At 39.8% G+C, this 18,576-nt stretch overlaps 1 protein-coding gene across 1 annotated transcript; it reads right to left on the bottom strand.

The window, feature by feature from the left end:
* Positions 1–1,717: 1,717 nt before the first annotated feature.
* On the bottom strand, positions 1,718–14,778 carry LOC306929372 (uncharacterized protein). Its single transcript, XM_079509879.1, has 5 exons — positions 14,547–14,778; positions 12,719–12,816; positions 8,364–8,454; positions 2,739–4,965; positions 1,718–2,622 (listed from the first exon to the last, which is right to left on the bottom strand). The coding sequence occupies exons 1-5, from the start codon at positions 14,623–14,625 to the stop codon at positions 2,526–2,528; spliced, it is 2,592 nt and encodes an 863-aa protein (XP_079366005.1). The 5' UTR covers positions 14,626–14,778; the 3' UTR covers positions 1,718–2,525.
* Between the last annotated feature and the right edge of the window lie 3,798 nt (positions 14,779–18,576).

Consider the following 18,576-nt stretch of genomic DNA (forward strand, 5'->3'; position numbering starts at 1 on the left):
TTATAATTAAGTAGTGAAAATTGCCAATCTACAGCTCTCAATGCAGAGTGAAGCAACGTGCGCTTGTACTGTAGATCTGCTATTTATACTAGTTAGGGTCCCGGGCAAACATCTAATCTCTCTTTTGGGTCTCGACCATATGGTATTGACCTGAAGTTTGGGAACCACTGCTTTACACTTTACTACAGGACCGAGGGTTTGCTGCAACACCCAGGCTTCTGGCAGTTGGAACAGAAGCCACCAAGTAGGTTGTCAATTGAAAGGATGCAATAAGAGTGGGGAAATATGCATTTTATTGGTCTAAAAACTAAATATTAGAACCCATAAACCTTCTATATCCCCCAAAATGACTGGATATACAGATTTTGTAGAAATATTAAACCTTGTCAAATGTTCAAGCAGATTTTGTAGAAATATTAAACCTTAATTGTCAAGTTCAAGCATGTAATCATGTATTCTTTACATCAGACAATTTTACATCCAGGTGCCTGGTGCCCACTCTTCTTTAGATGAGATCCTGCAGGGGGCATACATACTCTACCTGAAATGAAGAGACGCTCAGTCTTATCCAGTTGAGTTTGAGGTGGTATAGGAAGACCAGAAGAGATCTACTGTAGTTGTGTGCATCCCATAGAAGCAGTTGTGTAAAGTAACTACTGTAAGTACATTTACTCAATACTCAGGTACTGTACTTAAGTACAGTTTTGAGGTTTTACTGGAGTATTTCAAAATTTCCGTACTTTTAGTGCCTAGTGCCTACTCCACTACATCTCAAAGCGGAATATTGTACTTTTACTCCACTGAACTTGTTTGAAAGTTTGAAACCAAACCTTAGTTAATAGTTACTTTGTAGATTTTGATTATTATTACAAAACATACAGCCTATTATACTAGAACTAGAACCCACCTCACCCCTGCTCATTTTGATGGGTTGAAATGGCTTAGGGTTGACGACAAGAGTACAGCAACTTGCAATTGGCATGGTCTACAAGATTCGCTACACCACTAAGATACCCATGTACCTGTCAAAATACTATAATGTCAACGATGTCCATGATCACAACACCAGTGAGAGGGAGTTTCACAAACCATGTTCAACCCAGATTCGGCTCAAACAAATGGTTAAATTAATTTCGCTCCTATGCCACCAAAATGTGGAACGCCTTACCAACAGAAGTTAAGAAATGTGAATCCCTGGATACCTTCAAAACCGCTCTTATAGTTAGGTAAAGTTAGCTTACGTTGTGGCAAATCTGCAAAAAATAAATGCTTACCACTAGCTTTCTTCACAGATGTGTTCATAAAGGTGTCTACTATCACAGAACATTTTCTTCCAACCCAACTCCCTTGGGAAACTTTGTGACAGCTGCTGAAAGTTGGGGTACCATTATCAACCAATATAAGGCAAAAAATTCCAAATGTCATTATACTTTAAGTAGCATGTGACAGGTCATTCAAGTCTAAACTGAAGACAAAAAGCAATCAGGCCTTTGCCACCAGGGCCTCTGGGTTTTGGAATGACTTGACCGTGGAGATGAGTTAGTCCAGTGTTTTCCATCACTTCTTAAAACACACCAAAACGTTCTGTTTTTGATAACATTTTATGCTATTTTATGTTCCTCTTAATGGACATTCTTCACGAGGGATGTCGCCTTACTAACCTCCAATAGAACCCCAAAAAATGAATTGGTCACAAATTATGAATTAACTGCTTCAATTTATTCAATTAATTATTGCTTTAATTAAAGAAAGATCTGAATGTATTAGTGTACAATATATTAGACATACTTCATATAGTCACATTGCACAATCCTGACATTTCTCATTAATTTCCGACGTAACAAAACTGATACAGTATGTACATCAAAACAACATGATGTCGCTAATAACATTTACTGGGAAATAGAAATTAAGATTATAATACAAGCAAAAATAGATTTTTAGACCAATAAATATGAAAATCAATCCTTCTCAGATCAAAATCTGGCACCCATCTGAATAATTCATCTAGGAATGTCATGAATAAAACATTTCAATTTGTTCCCATGGCCTTAGGAACCTACACAATACAAAGGTAACAGCAAACTAATATTTTACAATTATGGCACCCATAATTACGGCATGAACCATAACTATTCCTGTACTGAATACAATAGCTGTCTGTACAGCAAATGCAGAATACTAACGCTTTGCAACAATGTTTCTAACCCTTTTTCTACTAAACTGAGTACAATACATACAATGTAGTGTTTTTCAGTTAGTTTTAAATTTAAACCAGTTTTTAATCTGTCAGTGATTAAAGAGCAGCAAAAGCAAGCAGTTGAAAATGGTCTGCCAAACTTGAAACTAGACACATGGATAAAAAGTAGAGAGAAAAAGAACAGAGGTGGCCTTTGAAGGTTAAGCAACATTGTGTCGCATTATCCATAACTCAGAAGACCATTACTCTAGTAGTGTAATGCAATAATACCATATCATTTGTAATTTTATATGCAACTGTATATATGAATATAAAGCATAATTCCTCATGATGATTCCCCCTTACTAACAAGGGTGATGGGTTGCTTGGTTCCAGGTCGAACTGTAAATGTCATTCCAAATTGCTGCTTTGACGGTCCATTGCTGAAAGGAAGAATAGATTTATGATTGTAAAAGCCAACAACAATAACTCATCGGAATCAATTAACTAATTCAGGCCGTTTTATCTATCTTCACGAAGCCTTAATGAAGCCACTTACCTGGTGGCACCTTTCTCTTGATACTTTTTGGCAACTTTACTCTCCAACTCACGCATATCCAATCCTGTTGTTTTGCTCGGCATGGTGGAGGTCTTGTTCAAATCCAGGCCTGTTGTTTTGCTTACTTTTGGTATGGTGGAAGTCGTGTTCATTGGTGGGGCCTTAAGGACTACAGGGGCATTGGTTTCTTCATCAGACAAGGGGTTACCCCAGTCATCACCGTTGGACTCAGGTACACTCATAGGAGTTATTTTATGGTCCATTTCTAACATCTTCTTTTGCAAGATACTTAGGAGAGTGGCTTGACTGACTGAGAGAGATGTGAGTGGTTGTGTAAGAGGCACCTTAGATTTGGTTTGGACCGGCAGCTTTGGTTTGATATCTGTTTCAGGAGGTGGAAGTTTTGGAGGTGCTGGGGGCTTATGTTTCGGTAGAGGAGATGGACTTTTAGCAGGTGGTGATGGTGCACTCTTCACTGGGAGGTCAGGTGCAGGGATGCTGGGTGGAGACTCCACAGATGGACGTTTAGCAGAGGGAATAGGACTGGCAGCTGGTGATGATGCACTCGTCACTGGAGGGTCAGGTGCAGGGGTCCTGGGTGGAGACTCCATAGCCTCATCTAAATCATCAGCATCACCAAACTCTGGCGGGGGAGGCAGTAATGGCATACACACCTCTTCTTCATTCTCCTGAACCAGTGCACTCACAGATGGTGAAGAGCTTTGATCTACACTCTGCCTTTCAATATCTGGGCTGCTGGCAGGTGATGATTGAATGCCAGATATTCTGTTCAGAGCTGGCTTTGGAGATGATGTCCCTTTTTGGACCAATGCAGGGCTCCTGGGATGTCCTACAGTCGGGTTTGTTATTGTGGGTTCTGAGGAGACAACAGACTTTGTATTCTCCTCAATTTTGCCTTGTGATGTGATAGAAGACGACGAGGCAGCTCTGGGGATGACGACAAAAGAATTGGGATTTGAGGCAATGGGCTGAATGCTTGCAGTGGACTGCTCATTCTTTGTAGTGCTGTTTTCACGTGACAGGGAGGATCTGTGCTTGTCGCGCTCTTTAGCTGCCATTAGAAGAGACATGGGTGTAGCTGCAGGCCCTTCCCGTACCCCACTGGGCTCACTACCCTTCAGGTTACGCAGTTTATCTATTAAAGGACTGTATTGGCGGCTTTGACTTAGAGATTTGTCAAGCACTGCCTGATTACTCTCTGAGTTGATGCGAGCAGCGGGCTGTTTCTGAAGCTTCGGTGAGACTTTAGGTGGCGTTGTTGAAACAGACTCAACGTTGGGCGGCCTCTTTGACAGAGAAGCAGGTTTTTGTGAGGGAACAGCAGCAGGCTGTTTCTGGAGCTTCGGTGAGAATTTAGGTGGAGTTGTTGAAACAGACTCAATGTTGGGCGGCCTCTTTGACAGAGAAGCAGGTTTTTGTGCAGGAAGGTTTGCTTCTAAGGTCGCCTTTAAGTCCTGTAGGTCCTTCTTTGTTTGGATTTCAGAGGTATTTGTGTGGACTGGCTTGGGTAGTGGAGCCACAGATGAGGTTTTCCCATTGACCTGGACAGGCACTGGGACAGACTTGAGAGACACAGAATCCTCCAGGACTAAGATCGACTTGGGCCTCATCTCGCGGTCCACATGCTCGGTCAGAATGGAGGTCTTGGGAATACTGTAGAGCTTAGCTGTGTTCTGGGGGTTGAAGCTAGATGGCCTTGGTGAGTGGACAGGTGGAGGTGGGGCGGGATTTTGGGGTGGGCCGTCCATAGAAGGCATAGAAGACAACCTCACAGGCTTTGGAGGTGGGATCTTCGGAGCCTTGTGTTGCCATTCAGCAGGGGACTGTGGTGGGGCAAACTTTGGATGTTCTGATATATCAGGAACTTTGTTTGGTGGAGGAGTAGAAATAGGCAAGGATGATGAAGAGGCACTGGAGCAAGTTGACGGAGGCTTCGGAGGGGCCATAGGTGGGGGTCTCAGGGAACTTAGGTCCTCGTCCTCCAAAGAAGGAGCCAGGGAAGGTGGTTTTGGAGGCGGCATGGATGGAGGCTGAATACTTGCCAAGTCAAGGTCGTCTAGATCACCCATAAAATCTGGCGGAGGAGGAATGATGTGGCTGGGTGGTGGTGGAGGCGCAACAGAAGGCGGAGGAGGAACCACTATTTCTGCTTTCACTAGGTCAGGCACAGAGAGAGCTGATCCATTTGACCACCGATCTCCACTGACTATAAAACAAAAACAAAAAGACAAGTGTTGAGGTAGGATGGAGACCAATGTTTAGATGTTTAGATGTACGGCACACAGGTGAATCAATATTGACTTAATAATAATAATAAACTTTATTTATAAAGCACTTTTTAAAACAATGTTACAAGTGCTTTCCAATACAGGTTAAAATACAGTAGTAGAATAAAACAACAACAATAAGCAATATTAATACAAGTAAACAGGTGAACACAAAATAAAACGATCAATAATTTAAGTAAAAGCCATCGTGAACAAGTGGGTTTTTAGCTGTGATTTAAAAGAGCTCAATAGGGTGATTTGTCTTAGGGCCTCTGGTAGGGCATTCCACAGCTTAGGTGCACGGGCCGAGAAAGCCCGGTCACCCATGGTGACACGCTGGGTAGCCGGAACTACCAGGAGAGCCTTGCTTGCCGATCTAAGGCTACGTGTTGGCCTATGGGGCTCTAGCATATCTTTTATGTAGATGGGGGGAAAAGCCATTTAGTGCCTTAAAAGTGGTAATTAAAATTTTAAAATCAATCCTAAAATGAACAGGCAGCCAGTGGAGGGAGGCGAGGACAGGGGTAATGTGGTCACGCCTTCTGGAATTGGTTAATAATCTGGCTGCTGAGTTCTGGACCATTTGAAGACGGGAGATAGTTTTTTTATTGAGTCCGGAATATAGTGAGTTGCAATAATCTAAGCGTGTTGTGATGAAAGCGTGGATTACCTTCTCAAGGTCAGGGAATGAGATGAATGATTTTATTTTTGCTATATTACGGAGTTGGAAGAAACAGGATTGTACAACCTTAGTGACTTGCTGATTAAATGAGAGACTGGAGTCGAACATCACGCCTAGATTACGGGCTGCATTTTTTAGACTTAGTTATTAACAAAGGTTCATCTCACATTTAAAATCATGAGCAGCGTTAAAACAATACTCAAAGCAGTTATTTATAATTCAAATGCAATGCCTTTGTCAAATGCAGGCTTTCTTGTTTATGCTGTAACATGAAGCTACCCATTATTCACCTAGCTCACCTGAACTATGTATCATCTGCTATGTATGTAGGCAAAAATAATTATCTACAAAAGTAAAAGGTCTTAAATAATGTATTGAGACAGAGTATGAGAGAAATAAAACAAAATTGCCCCAAAATTCTGTGACATCAGAAGGAAGTTAAACAAGACACAAGTTATAGTATAAAGAAGTTGTTATAAAATTTGGGAGGAAGCATTAACAGCAGCATTATTAGGAAGATGTGGACGGACAAAAGGGTGTTTTGTAATCACACATGGCTTTCATGTGTGATGTCTAGTGTGGTCTATTACCGGTATGTGTCCTGCAATATCCTGTTATACTAATGTGAGTTCAATAATATGTACGTATGTACTTTGCTTTGCTGTGCTCATAATGGTATTTTATATTTGATCTATATAATTACTTTGATGACTTTATCAACATTGCATAATATTTCACTATATGGTAAAATTGGGGTTGAACACTTTGATGAAAATGGAGTCTTAGTGCTTTTTCTGGTTTTATCCTCTTAGCAGATTTTGTATTGACCTGTACTTTCATTGAACTGTATGTACAAACTGTTTTCAATCAATCAATCAATTAATCAATCAATCAATTGTGGGAATGTTATAGCTATTGACATTGTCTTGATCAGTGGTGTGCACAGACATTTAGGGGGCAGGTGCTCAAGTGAAAAGATTCTACCTTGTGCAGCGTGTGGAACCGGCCAGTTGCCTTAATAGTGTGAGATGTACAGATTTTGGGGCCTAAATAATATATTAGAAGCTTTTTATCAAGAATTGATCAATGTCACCATGGTCCACATAACATACTGTACAGTTTTCTTTTCTTCAAAAGGGCAGGTTCTCTAGCACCCCCTAGTGTCTATCTGTGCACGCCACTGGTCTTAATACAGTCACACAAAATGCATAGCCTATTATAAAGCATGACGATGGAAAAGATACATATTGTTTAACTTGTTTTGTTTTCTGTGTTCATTTTATATTTCCTCAAAAGGCATATTGCCTATATACTCTACAGCAGGGGTGCCCAAAAGGTAGATCGTGATCTACCAGTAGATCACATGACAGATGCCCCTAAAGAATATTTAAATTAAATATATAAAAAGACAATTCTTGGCATCTGCCACTTGAATTAAAGGTGACTTGATTGATTGACATCAAAAAGCGCCTGTCACCTCAAATCCACAATGCAACATTTTGTTTTCAGTGTTGCTGTGCACAAACATTGGTAGACGCCCATAAATACAACAAAACCCTACCTATTCCGTTTCTCCCGCTCTATTTCCCATTCCAAGTGCATTTGTCTTATGTAATGCCAGCGCCGCTATTCTAAAGCACCCTCAGGTACATATTTAAACTATTTTCAGGTGGGTAGATCTTGTTAAGCTGGTCATTTTGAAAGTAGCTCTCAAGTCAAAAAAGGGTGGGCATCCCTGCTCTACAGTATGTTTTTCCAGATTTGTGAAATCATGAAATGATATAATATGATTAATATCACATTCTTTTCAATCTTGCGTTCACTCCCACAGTGTAAACATGCTTGGTATTTGTTATGGCTGACACATTCAGAAATATATTGTGCAATAGCCTGGACAAACATTTACTTGCCCTATATTTTAACCCTTTAGGGACACTCACTAAAAGAAATAGCAAGCTCACAATGCATCACAATGGTGCGGCCGTCTATTTTTGCTATTGGACATTTTGAAAATGTCCAAAATATGGACGGCAGGCCGAAAGTGGTTAAACTGTGATCAATCAGCCCGACTCTGCCTGAAACCAGACCAAATACTTAACATGCTTAAAGGAGAATTCCATGCTAGAAGGCTTTCTTACCTTTCTTTGTAATCGTTACGTCCCCACCAAAGAGGTCCAGGTGTTTTTTTTGTGCAAAAACTCCTTATTGGCTATTTCCCCTACCATAAGCCCTCAATGAATTGCATTGAATTGAATGGGAATTGAATGGGGCTATGGGGTGTTGTGCTAATTCGCTTATTTCCATCGAAATAAGTAGTAAAGTGTGCCGCTTGGGATATTATTTACATTATGAAGAGAGGATATATACAAAAATATAATGATTTTGAGCGATGGAAATAAGCGAATTAGCACAACACCCCATAGCCCCATTCAATTCCCATTCAATTCAATGCAATTCATTGAGGGCTTATGGTAGGGGAAATAGCCAATAAGGAGGTTTTGCACAAAATAACACTTGGACCTCTTTGGTGGGGACGTAACAACTACAAATAAAGGTAAGAAAGCCTTCTAGCATGGAATTCTCCTTTTAAGGTGGTAAATAATTGAACTCTGGGCAAATACAAAATTAAAAAATAGTTTCATGGCAGATTCTTACCCAAACCGTTGGTCTTTATTTCATTGTGAGTGGGAATGTCAGGAACTGTGGGTGTTGGGACAGCAAACCCTTGCACAATCTCAGAGGAGGGCTGTGGGAAAGAACAACAACATTCAGCATTCAGACATGATGACCTCTGAGATAGTCACAGGAAGTGGAACGTGATATGAGAAGTAGGGGAGTGATGAGATAGCCTCTGCATACCGTTCTTTAATAGGATTAGAGCTTTAAGTGAACAAACCTGTTTTCAAAACGGCTGTGGCACTTAATTGTAATGTCCCTTGAAACAAGGTCATCATGCGTAATACCGCCCTTGCGCAACTGATACCAAAACTTAAAATGTATCGTCTTGTTCTTGCAAGAAATGTGAAAATCCAGATATTCAGAAAGGCAGCAAAGCAATTTACAACAGTAGATATTCTAATGGTAAAAATTACTCTTCCATGAAGATGAAGGATTGACAAAGAAAGATCAACACAGAACAGACTGGCGCGCTAGACCAGCCCTGTCTCCATGCCCTCACAGGAGCCAAATGCCCCCTGAGCTCAAGCTCACGGTATGTCTTCTTCAGCACCTCTTTATACCCTGAGATGCTATTCTATTCTATAGACAGATATGTGCTAAACTAAGTGACAGTACAATATGTAGTAATGCTGACTAGTTAAGTTGATGTTATTAAAATGGGCATGCTTTATTATGACTAAAAAACCCCATGCAGTCACTTAGCTAGTAGCTACATGTACGTGGTGTAGTCTATCGTTATACACTATATATGTACTGTGCCGTACTGAAGTTTTTTGGGGGGAAAGTGTATACCGGTGCCTGCTAATAATTTCATCCATTGCCCATGCGTGAGTGTATAGCCTATACACATGCAGGGAATTTTTCATCTGAAAAAGCCTAGGCTACAGCACTGCTTAGCTACAACAAGCACACACATGTCGTGCACACACACACACACACACACACACATAGAGAGAAAGACTTGCTCCTACAGTATCACTGTCAACCAAAAATAAACACAGACGTGTTGACATAATAGCAGTCTAATAGGGTGAACATGGCACATGCCCTTTCTAAAGGACAGGAAAACCACTGCAGCACTATAACAGGCCTTGACCAGAGTGACAGTCTTTTTTTTGATTGATTGATTGAAAAATGTATTAACAGTTTGCAGAATTACAGTACATTTCAAGCACAGACTCAATACAAAGGCTGTTAACTGTGAGTGGACGACCCAATTAAGCATTACACTTGTTTCCAATAGGGTCCACAATGTTCAATTCATCAAAGAATTGACATCTTGACATCAATCTGCTGAATCACTTTGTGCAGTCTAATAAAGCATGAATCAAATACACACATATTAAACTCATTTCAACGTTAAAGAGGCTGAACATTGTGGATTGTGGATCATAGAGTTGTATTTACTGTAAAGTTGTGGTTGGATCTGAATACAAAGGAACCTCTATTCATCTCAATGTCTGTCACTGAATGGAGTAGTTAATCAAACTAATCGATTTAATGGATTTGTTGATATAAAACAATCGACGCTGTCGGGAGGAAAACAGTCAAAACACCTAACTCCATTTTTTAAGGTTTCGATTTTTTTCCATGCATCAATGCTGCTGAACACCCTTTACGTCTGTGTGTTGGTTGTAAAAGTGTGGAACCAATGAAAAGTATTAAAAGGTGCTTCGGACAAAACCTCCATTGGACCCTCAAACTATCTGCTAAAGCAGCTCTCCCCCCTCATGCAAGTAATTGACAATATATAATGTCGATCAATTGACACATTGTGAGCATGTAGACTGGCCATTTTAACTATTCAAAAATGCTTTGCAAAATTGTAATTAAAAAAAAAAGGCAAAGAGTAGGGATAAGGGGTTTAGCGGTGACGAATATGGAGCCCCTTGGGGCTATATTTTGTGCCACCCCTTAACCCTTATCCCTAAACTAATTTCCTATTTTTTTGATCTACAAGCTCACAATGTCTCGATATAGATCGGCTAGTTGAACTATTTTCAAATGTTTTTCAAAATAGTAAAAAATGGCAAATACGTTTAGGGTTCCGGGATAAGGGATAAGGGATAAGGGTGGCGCAAGATGGAGCCCTTCGTGTAAAGGGAAACAAAACAGAGGCAAATAACAAGAACAAATCATATCCCCGAAGTATAGAGGGTTCAAGTAGTTAACTCTCATCCCATATGTCACACCTTGATATTACTGTGTGGCATCTATCAAAGGCACCTTGTAGAGGCATGAGCATTACACAACAGATTTACAGGTGTGGTTTGTGTTTCACTTTAATGTCATGTTCTTGTTGCCATATGACTCACTGTCTGTCATGGATGCCTCATGAGCTGTCCAACCCCATGTACTGCTGGGTGTGCCCAATCCAACACAGCACAATAGAATCCGGAGTGTTGATTAACCACTTAAACCCACTAGTCAAACGGATCTGAGCTACAGCTGTACTTGGACTTGGACTCTTCTCTCTCTCTACACCATGGGTCTTCAACAGGGGGTCCGGGACCCCTAGGTGGTTCTCAGAGTTATTGCAGGGGGTCCACCAAATATGATACGTAGTCTGCAAGTTAGTTCAGTCTGAATACACTTGAGAGGTTAACACACGTGCCACGTGTTCCATACCATACGTCATACGCTGACGTGGCAATCAGCTGACCAATTAGGCGGGTTATTTAAGCTCCTGAAGTGTGTTCTTTCTGCGCTCCTTCTGTGTATGTGACTATGCGTTCATGGTTTGTTGTTATCAGCTGTTTGGTCCCACCGCCACCCCAGCACCAGCAGTGCCAAGGGGGTTGTTTTATATCTATTTCCCTGCTCTTAATGGTTAATGATGGTTATCTAATTCTGCTGAGCAGGGAGAAAAATGTAGCAGAGCCTGAACACCAAGATAAAATATATCCACACTTGTATTCACATATAATAAAATAATAAATAAATAATAAAATATTGGTTCATTCTATTTGTGTGTTATCTGACTGGATTTTCTTTTCTTTTTTTTACATTAACTACTTGAACCCTAGCCAAAAATAGGCTTGTAGATCGTCTATTTTCGGAAAAGAGGTTTGTGTATGGAACAAAAAAGAGCAGACCAAGTATTGTGGGTTTAGGTTAACATAGCGTAAATGATAGTGCTGTCAAACAAGTCTATGAAGGATGAAGCTATCTATGAACATTTTAATCCGCAACACAGGTGTATACAATATTGCTCTACATAAAAAGCCTATCTACAAGCTCTCAAGTCGTCGCAGCGTGATGCCTATCATGCCTTGTGAGATTTTAGATCTGCTATGTTTGGCTAATGTTCCCCTAATGCTGAAGTGTGCACTCTCAGAGTTAAATGAGCACTCAGGATTTTACAGTGTATGCCCATGCCACAGAGGCGGTCATAGATGTAGAACACTCCCCACATCTGAGGTGTGGTCGTGTGGGAACCAGTTGAGAGATGCCTTTCAATTTAAACTGTATTCATTCCATTAGAATTTCCTTTTGACAGCAATAGTGTCAAAAGGGAAATTCTACCTCACACACCTACCTCAATATTTAAACACATACAAGGCTGGCTGGCACATCATGCCACTTTGTGGCACATGGGAAATAGATAGATACACACACACAACACATACAGATAATGTTTAGAAGTAGGAATTATGTACAGCACTTGTGCAGCACTTTCAATCACATAAAATGATGATTAATGTATACTTTTTTTTGCTATTCTTTATTATTACTTTGTTATTGTTGTTATGGCTGCTACATGTTGAAGACCAAAATCAAATATTTTGTCTTCTGTGTACTCGAAAGATGGCACGATAAAACCTTTGAGTCATATCATCAATCATACTGTAATCATCAGTCATACTGTAATGACTGAAAAGTCCATCTGCATTGCTAAAAGACATAGTTGAAATTATGTTGATGTTCTTAAGAGATTGTTATCTGAACAAAGCCCTCCATTTGAACCCTGTTTCAGCAAATGGACTTCTCTGTTTAATTCACAGAGGCACCTTCCAACAGCCCACTGACTGTAAACGTTTACTGCTTTGTAGCAGATCTGACATCATGTCCTATGCACAGCTTTGTGTGTTTGTGTGTATGAGCACGGAATGTGATGTGTTTGTGTGTATGAGCACGGAATGTGATGATTCTATTGGCTGAGCACGGAATGTGATGTATGATGATGTCACTTCACACAAGTGTGATTTTTAATTATTCTTTGATGTAGAGCTTTTAGAGACATGTAATTTTATCCCATGACAGGTGTTAGGGTAAGCATTGACCAGTGTCTATATAATATATGCATCATGATGATTTACTGAGTTACTTACAATGTAATGTTTGACTGTGGGTCTGGACCGTACTTTGGCAGTGCCTGATTCAGGGATTGCTGATGAGTCCAGCATCAGCTCCACATTGTGTGGGGTAACTGCAAATGAATACATGTATATTAGTCTGTGTCAGGCTGCTGTTGGTCTATAAAAGCACATGCTGTTCAGCAATTTTACATAATACATACTTTGTGTGCACTTTTATATTAATTGTGCATTTATATTCTTGACAAGTTTAAGCTATTGTCTTATTGGTTTGCATGAATGCAAACTGTGGACCTAGTGTGCATTGTATACAACACATCATGGCAAAACACACAAGATCAAACAATATGGCCTGAAATGAATTGATTTAGACCAGGCCAGGTCTATGTAATTGCACTTTTCAACAGTGTTGAAAGACTTGGGCACCTGTCATCAACATGCAACATAACCCTCTATAACAACAGACAGTGTTCAATTGTCTATTGTACCTTACTCACGAAAAGTTCTCTATAATTGTGGAAAAGGTGGCTAATTAGATAATGTTCTGAAGTGGAGAATAGGACAGCTGTAATTCCATGTCAATGAACCTAAAGTAATGCTATGCTTTCATGTAGTTTTGTTGCTGACAAAAAACTAAATGAAAACGTTCAGAACAAATTAGAAAACATTTAAAATACTTTATACACTTATAGGCTACTCAGTACTCAATAGACAAAATGATGGCTGTTGCTGGATGCATCTGTATATCAAATAATCATCAAGAAGTCCTTACATTTCTGAATTATTATAACTAAGCTATTAGAATGTTTGCACCAAATACAATCATATTACGATATTGGGGATTCTAGAACCATATTCAGGACAGTTTAATTCTTGGGGAAGTTGCCTAAATGGAATGTGTTTGAATTTCAGATCAAACTTGATTTTAGACATGACCCCTGAGGGTCATGTCATGACCTCTGAGGGTCATGTCTTGTTAAACCCTCCAGGTAGAAAACACAAGTTTGCTGTAATCATCATTAGAGTAGCCTATATCCTCCTTAAGAACAAGTGGGATTTAGATTGACGAGTTCCAATGGTGGATGAACCCATGCTGAACGTATTATATTTAAAATATTTGTGGTGTTTACCCAGTCTAAACAAATGATTAATTTCCATGTAATGCACCTGCGTTGATTTGAATATACAAAATGTCGCATGAATGTTGAGTGTTTGCACAGAAGTTTCTCTATAGCCGCGTATCATCAAAGAATACACAAACAATCAGATCAACATCAAAGGAAATGTTTATAGGATACAACAATAACACATTGTCTCAGACCTATGTCCTTCTTGATTGATTGATTGATTCAATCAATCAATCAATAACACATTGTCTCAGACCTGTCTCCAGCTAGTGTAAAAAAAGAGACTTTCTTCCAGAACTTCATAGGCCTATGTGATGAAGTCAACTTACAGTTTTGTTTCATAATACATGGATAAGGTATAGGCTATATAGCCCTCAAATACGATAACAAGTTAACAACTGTTCATTCTTAACGCTTTGACGTTGCAATTGCATTGTAACTTTCCCTGAAAAGTCTGGCCATTTCATTAAATGAAAGTCAACGGATGTAACTATCAGTATAAATATAAGTAGGAGGATACAAAGTCACGATCAAGGCCTTGTGTCGCCTCTACAATCATTCTGTATAGCCTAACTTTATCTCGGGTTTCAAAAGTGCAAAGGTTGTTAACAAAACAAACTCTTCAGTTCAATGTATGTAAACGGACTTTTTACATTAAAACAAAATTGACGTATGTTCACATTCTATAAGTAAAGTGACATAGGCCATCTACTCACCCATCTCCTTGACTTTCAAATTGGTGTCGAAAAGAGAGTGGTTCTTTCGACCCAAAAAATGCAATGCTCCCTTTTTCATGATTATTGTTTTAGCAGAATACGATGTCCCAGATAGATCTGTTGATTCAGCAACTTTAGTTGTGCATTTTGTCCGGTTAGAATGCGTTATTCCAATGTAATAACCTTAGTTACATTTAACATGCACAACAGGTGCAAATATGCTAAGTCTGCTGTGAAGTGTGTGCTCCAGTGATTTGGTGAAACATTTCGGGACAGAGAAAATGTCGCTGTCCCCGCCTCCTCCTCTCCTTTCACTGGTACACACACCTTGCTTGGCCCTATACCTGATGACAACATTCATAGTCATGCCCTGGTGGAAACTGTTTCCAAAGGAATTGGATGAAATGGTTCTTTCATCGTTTACAAATCCTACTTTGCATGGCTGACACTAGGGATGGACAAGATCCAAGTCAAATGGTTTTCATGTAAAGACAAAATCCCAATATGGTTTCATCTAACGGCAGCTTCATTTAACATGTGTATTGTGTATGTGATTGGCACCTGCTGGTGAAATTGGTGTATTGCAGTCAAATGAGGAATCGTTTCAAATCAATGCATCTGTTTACTGGGCACCAAAACATTCTGGGAATCTGGGCACTAGTTAGAATGTAAGTATTAGGGTTCGGCATATTTGACATATTTTACTTCCGAGATCTGATGCCCACTTTGTATTGGTGCCCTAGTGCGGCAGTGCCCACCCTTCCTATATTCTTTTTCTTTTCTTCTTCTTTTTGGCAAATAAGTTTATAACAGGTTATACATTATTATACAATTGGTACAGTACTTTTTTTTTTTTTTCTTGAATGAAGGATGAAAGAAAAAACAGACCGATGCACAGAGCATGCTACATTACTTTGAATTTCTGTTTGACTGAACATAGTCTGTATTTCTTGGTGACCATGCATGAAGCTCACCAAGAAAGTCATGGAATTCTGGATCAATCAAGTAATTGATGAGGCCGGAGACAATATTCTAGACTAGATGGTGAGTCGTGTCAGTGGTGTATTCGTCCTGCCAATGAGCACAGGGATCAGACTATAGTTATAATGTAAGCAAGGACAAGACAGGCTGTAACAAAAACAATAGCTATCAGGAGATCTTGGCTCCTATACAGGCTACTCTACCCCTGAGCCACTGCCGCCCCCCACATTGTTTGTACAACTCATGGTTCACCCATGGTTTTTGGGCCCTTTCTGCCTTTATTGCGAACGCAGTGATTGCGAACGCAGTGAGCACTAACTATAGAAGCTGGCCTAAACTGTCTGTCTGTCTGTCTGTCTGTCTGTCTGTCTGTCTGTCTGTCTGTCTGTCTGTCTGTCTGTCTGTCTGTCTGTCTGTCTGTCTGTCTGTCTGTCTGTCTGTCTGTCTGTCTGTCTGTCTGTCTGTGTGTGTCACGCTGTAATACCACCGGCCCGCCACCAGAGGGTGCAGCTGTATCACACACAAAACACACACACACACACACACACACACACACACACACAAAACTTTAAGAAAAAACTTTAAAAAAAACGTAAAGAAAACTTTTTTTTAAAACACACGCACGCACACATACACACACACTAAAAAATAACTTAAAAAAACTTAACTTAAAAATGTAAAAAAAAACACTTAAAAGAGAAAAAACCTTAAAGTACGTAATTTATTCTAATTGTTGTTATTGCAATTTACGAGCTGCGTTCGCTTCCCGCGTACGCGCGTCTTACTTGTTTATAGTTTATAGTAGAGATGGACAGGAAACTGGGGGAGAGAGATGGGGAAAGACCATCAGGAATGGGACCCGAACCCACGGTGCGCTGTCAGGCTACTTGTCTGTTCAAGAGTTATAGAACAAAACATTAAGCAGGCTGGTATAGCACAATGATGATGCCAATTTGAAAACAAATGGCGTAGTCTTGACCTACTGGCATAGTACAAACAAGAAATGTGATGCTGATTGATCCACTCGTTTACCAGATTAGCTACAAGTGTTAATTAATACTGACAAATTCTGACTGTATTAGTCTTTTGAACACACCATTTTTAGTCCTATTTAGTCATCTGAAAAAACCTAGCTTAGTTTTTTTGTCTTAGTCAACTAAATTAAAACTGATAAGCTAAGAACAGTGATATTCACTAAACCAATGCCAGGGTAATACTCCAGGTATGGTGTAAATTCCAACAGCATTATTTACTCAAGGAAGGAGAGGCATGTGACTTAAGGTTAAGAAAGCAGGTTAAGTTGACTAATGGGGATCAAGAATCCTCTCAGGCTCTCACTGACCACAGCTGACCACAGCTGACCACATACACGTACACAGAGTCACAGACTCAACAATTAGTCTCGTGCTGGAGTTAAGCAGTCTTCGTTGTCTCTTACTACTGAACAGATCACGAGTTCAAGCTCTCATTCAAGTGGACATTCATTCACAGCTGGCTGATTGATTGATTGATTGATTGATTGATTGATTGATTGATAACTTTATTAACAGTTTGCAGAATAAGCACAGGAAAGTACATGACACAATGATTGTATCCCTTGCTATGCATCCTATTTCTATGATGCATTAACATAGGCCTACTTATAATGTATTAACATCTGCTCATGTTACCCAAAATGTTGTTCAGAAATGTACTGTACAACTTGATAACTTTTATATTTGACAGGCATAAACAGTAATCAAATAGGTCTCAAGGAAACTAAAGCAAGCACATTTCTAAGCTACAGTATATTTGTTTAATGACTGCCATTACATTCAGTGGATCTCCCAAATAGATAATAGACTATTCACTACAAAATCCAAATCGGTCTTATAGTTCCTCCTCACCCTGGGCCATTTTTAGACTGTCTGCTCTGCTGCACCTAAATCATGGTTGTCCCGGAGACGAAAGGAACTGGTTCATCCTGTTTCCCTGTCCTCAGTGAGTCGGAACTAACCATGTCAACTGATCCAGGGAGAAATGTTTAGAATGTGCTGGCAGTTGCTTCTGTTGCTAACCAGGAAATCATGAGATGTGTGAGAGGCAGTATTCGACCTGTGTGTCATCATGAATTCTTTGCATTGGTGGTGATGGTAGTTTGATTACTGAGTAATGGATCTTCAGATTGAACTCATGCCCATAAATCCTGTTTAGTTCATGAACCATGCCAAGTTGCCAAATCTCTGAGCAACTTCTGCATTCTTATAAATGATATATTCGGAATTAATAATTATATGTATTCCATGGTAGCCACAAATTATATGGCGCCACTGTGCCACAAGTAAACTAGTATCAATTCAGTTCCTTTTACTGACAATGCACTAGATTCAGTGCACTACTAAAGACATAAAAGAATAACCACAGGAATGTATGACTCGAGAAATTGAGAGATTTCAACCTATACTAAAACAAAGAAATGCCATACAAATCTAAAGAAATATACAAAAGTGGCGCAGTCTCAGTCAGTGCGGTGGACATACACCATATAATGGTACAGTAACAGTAGCATAATTTGTTGCACAACATGAACTCTCATGGATTTTTATGCTTTGAGTTAAATGAAGATTTTACAGTCTGTGCCAGTCCCACTCTGATGTCCCACTTCCTCTTGGCCTCCAAGAAGGCAACATGGTTTATTTGACTCTCAGAGTCAAATTTAGATTTTTGAGGGGTGCAAGCCCCTCCTATGTCCAGCTTTGAGGGTTTGTGTAAACACAAACATTGCGTAAACACAAACATTGAAGACAAAGGTGAGGACGCAAATTGTGGTTGGCCAGAATGAGATGATGTATGATGATGTATGATGATAAGACCCACTTCACGCAGGTGTGATATTTTAGTGTGCACACAAAATGCCACTCAAGGTCGAAAGTTCAGTCCAGAGGCCTGTTTGTATTGTCTCGTTCCAGGCAGTCCACTTGTTGCCTAAATTTGGCATGGTATAGGTGAACATTTGGCAATATGTTTATAGGTTTGTTTGGGGGGGCTGAGGCAAGTGAAGAGGGGGAAA

Source organism: Electrona antarctica (assembly GCF_951216825.1).
Source record: "Electrona antarctica genome assembly, chromosome: 9".
Classification (NCBI taxonomy): Eukaryota; Metazoa; Chordata; class Actinopteri; order Myctophiformes; family Myctophidae; genus Electrona; species Electrona antarctica.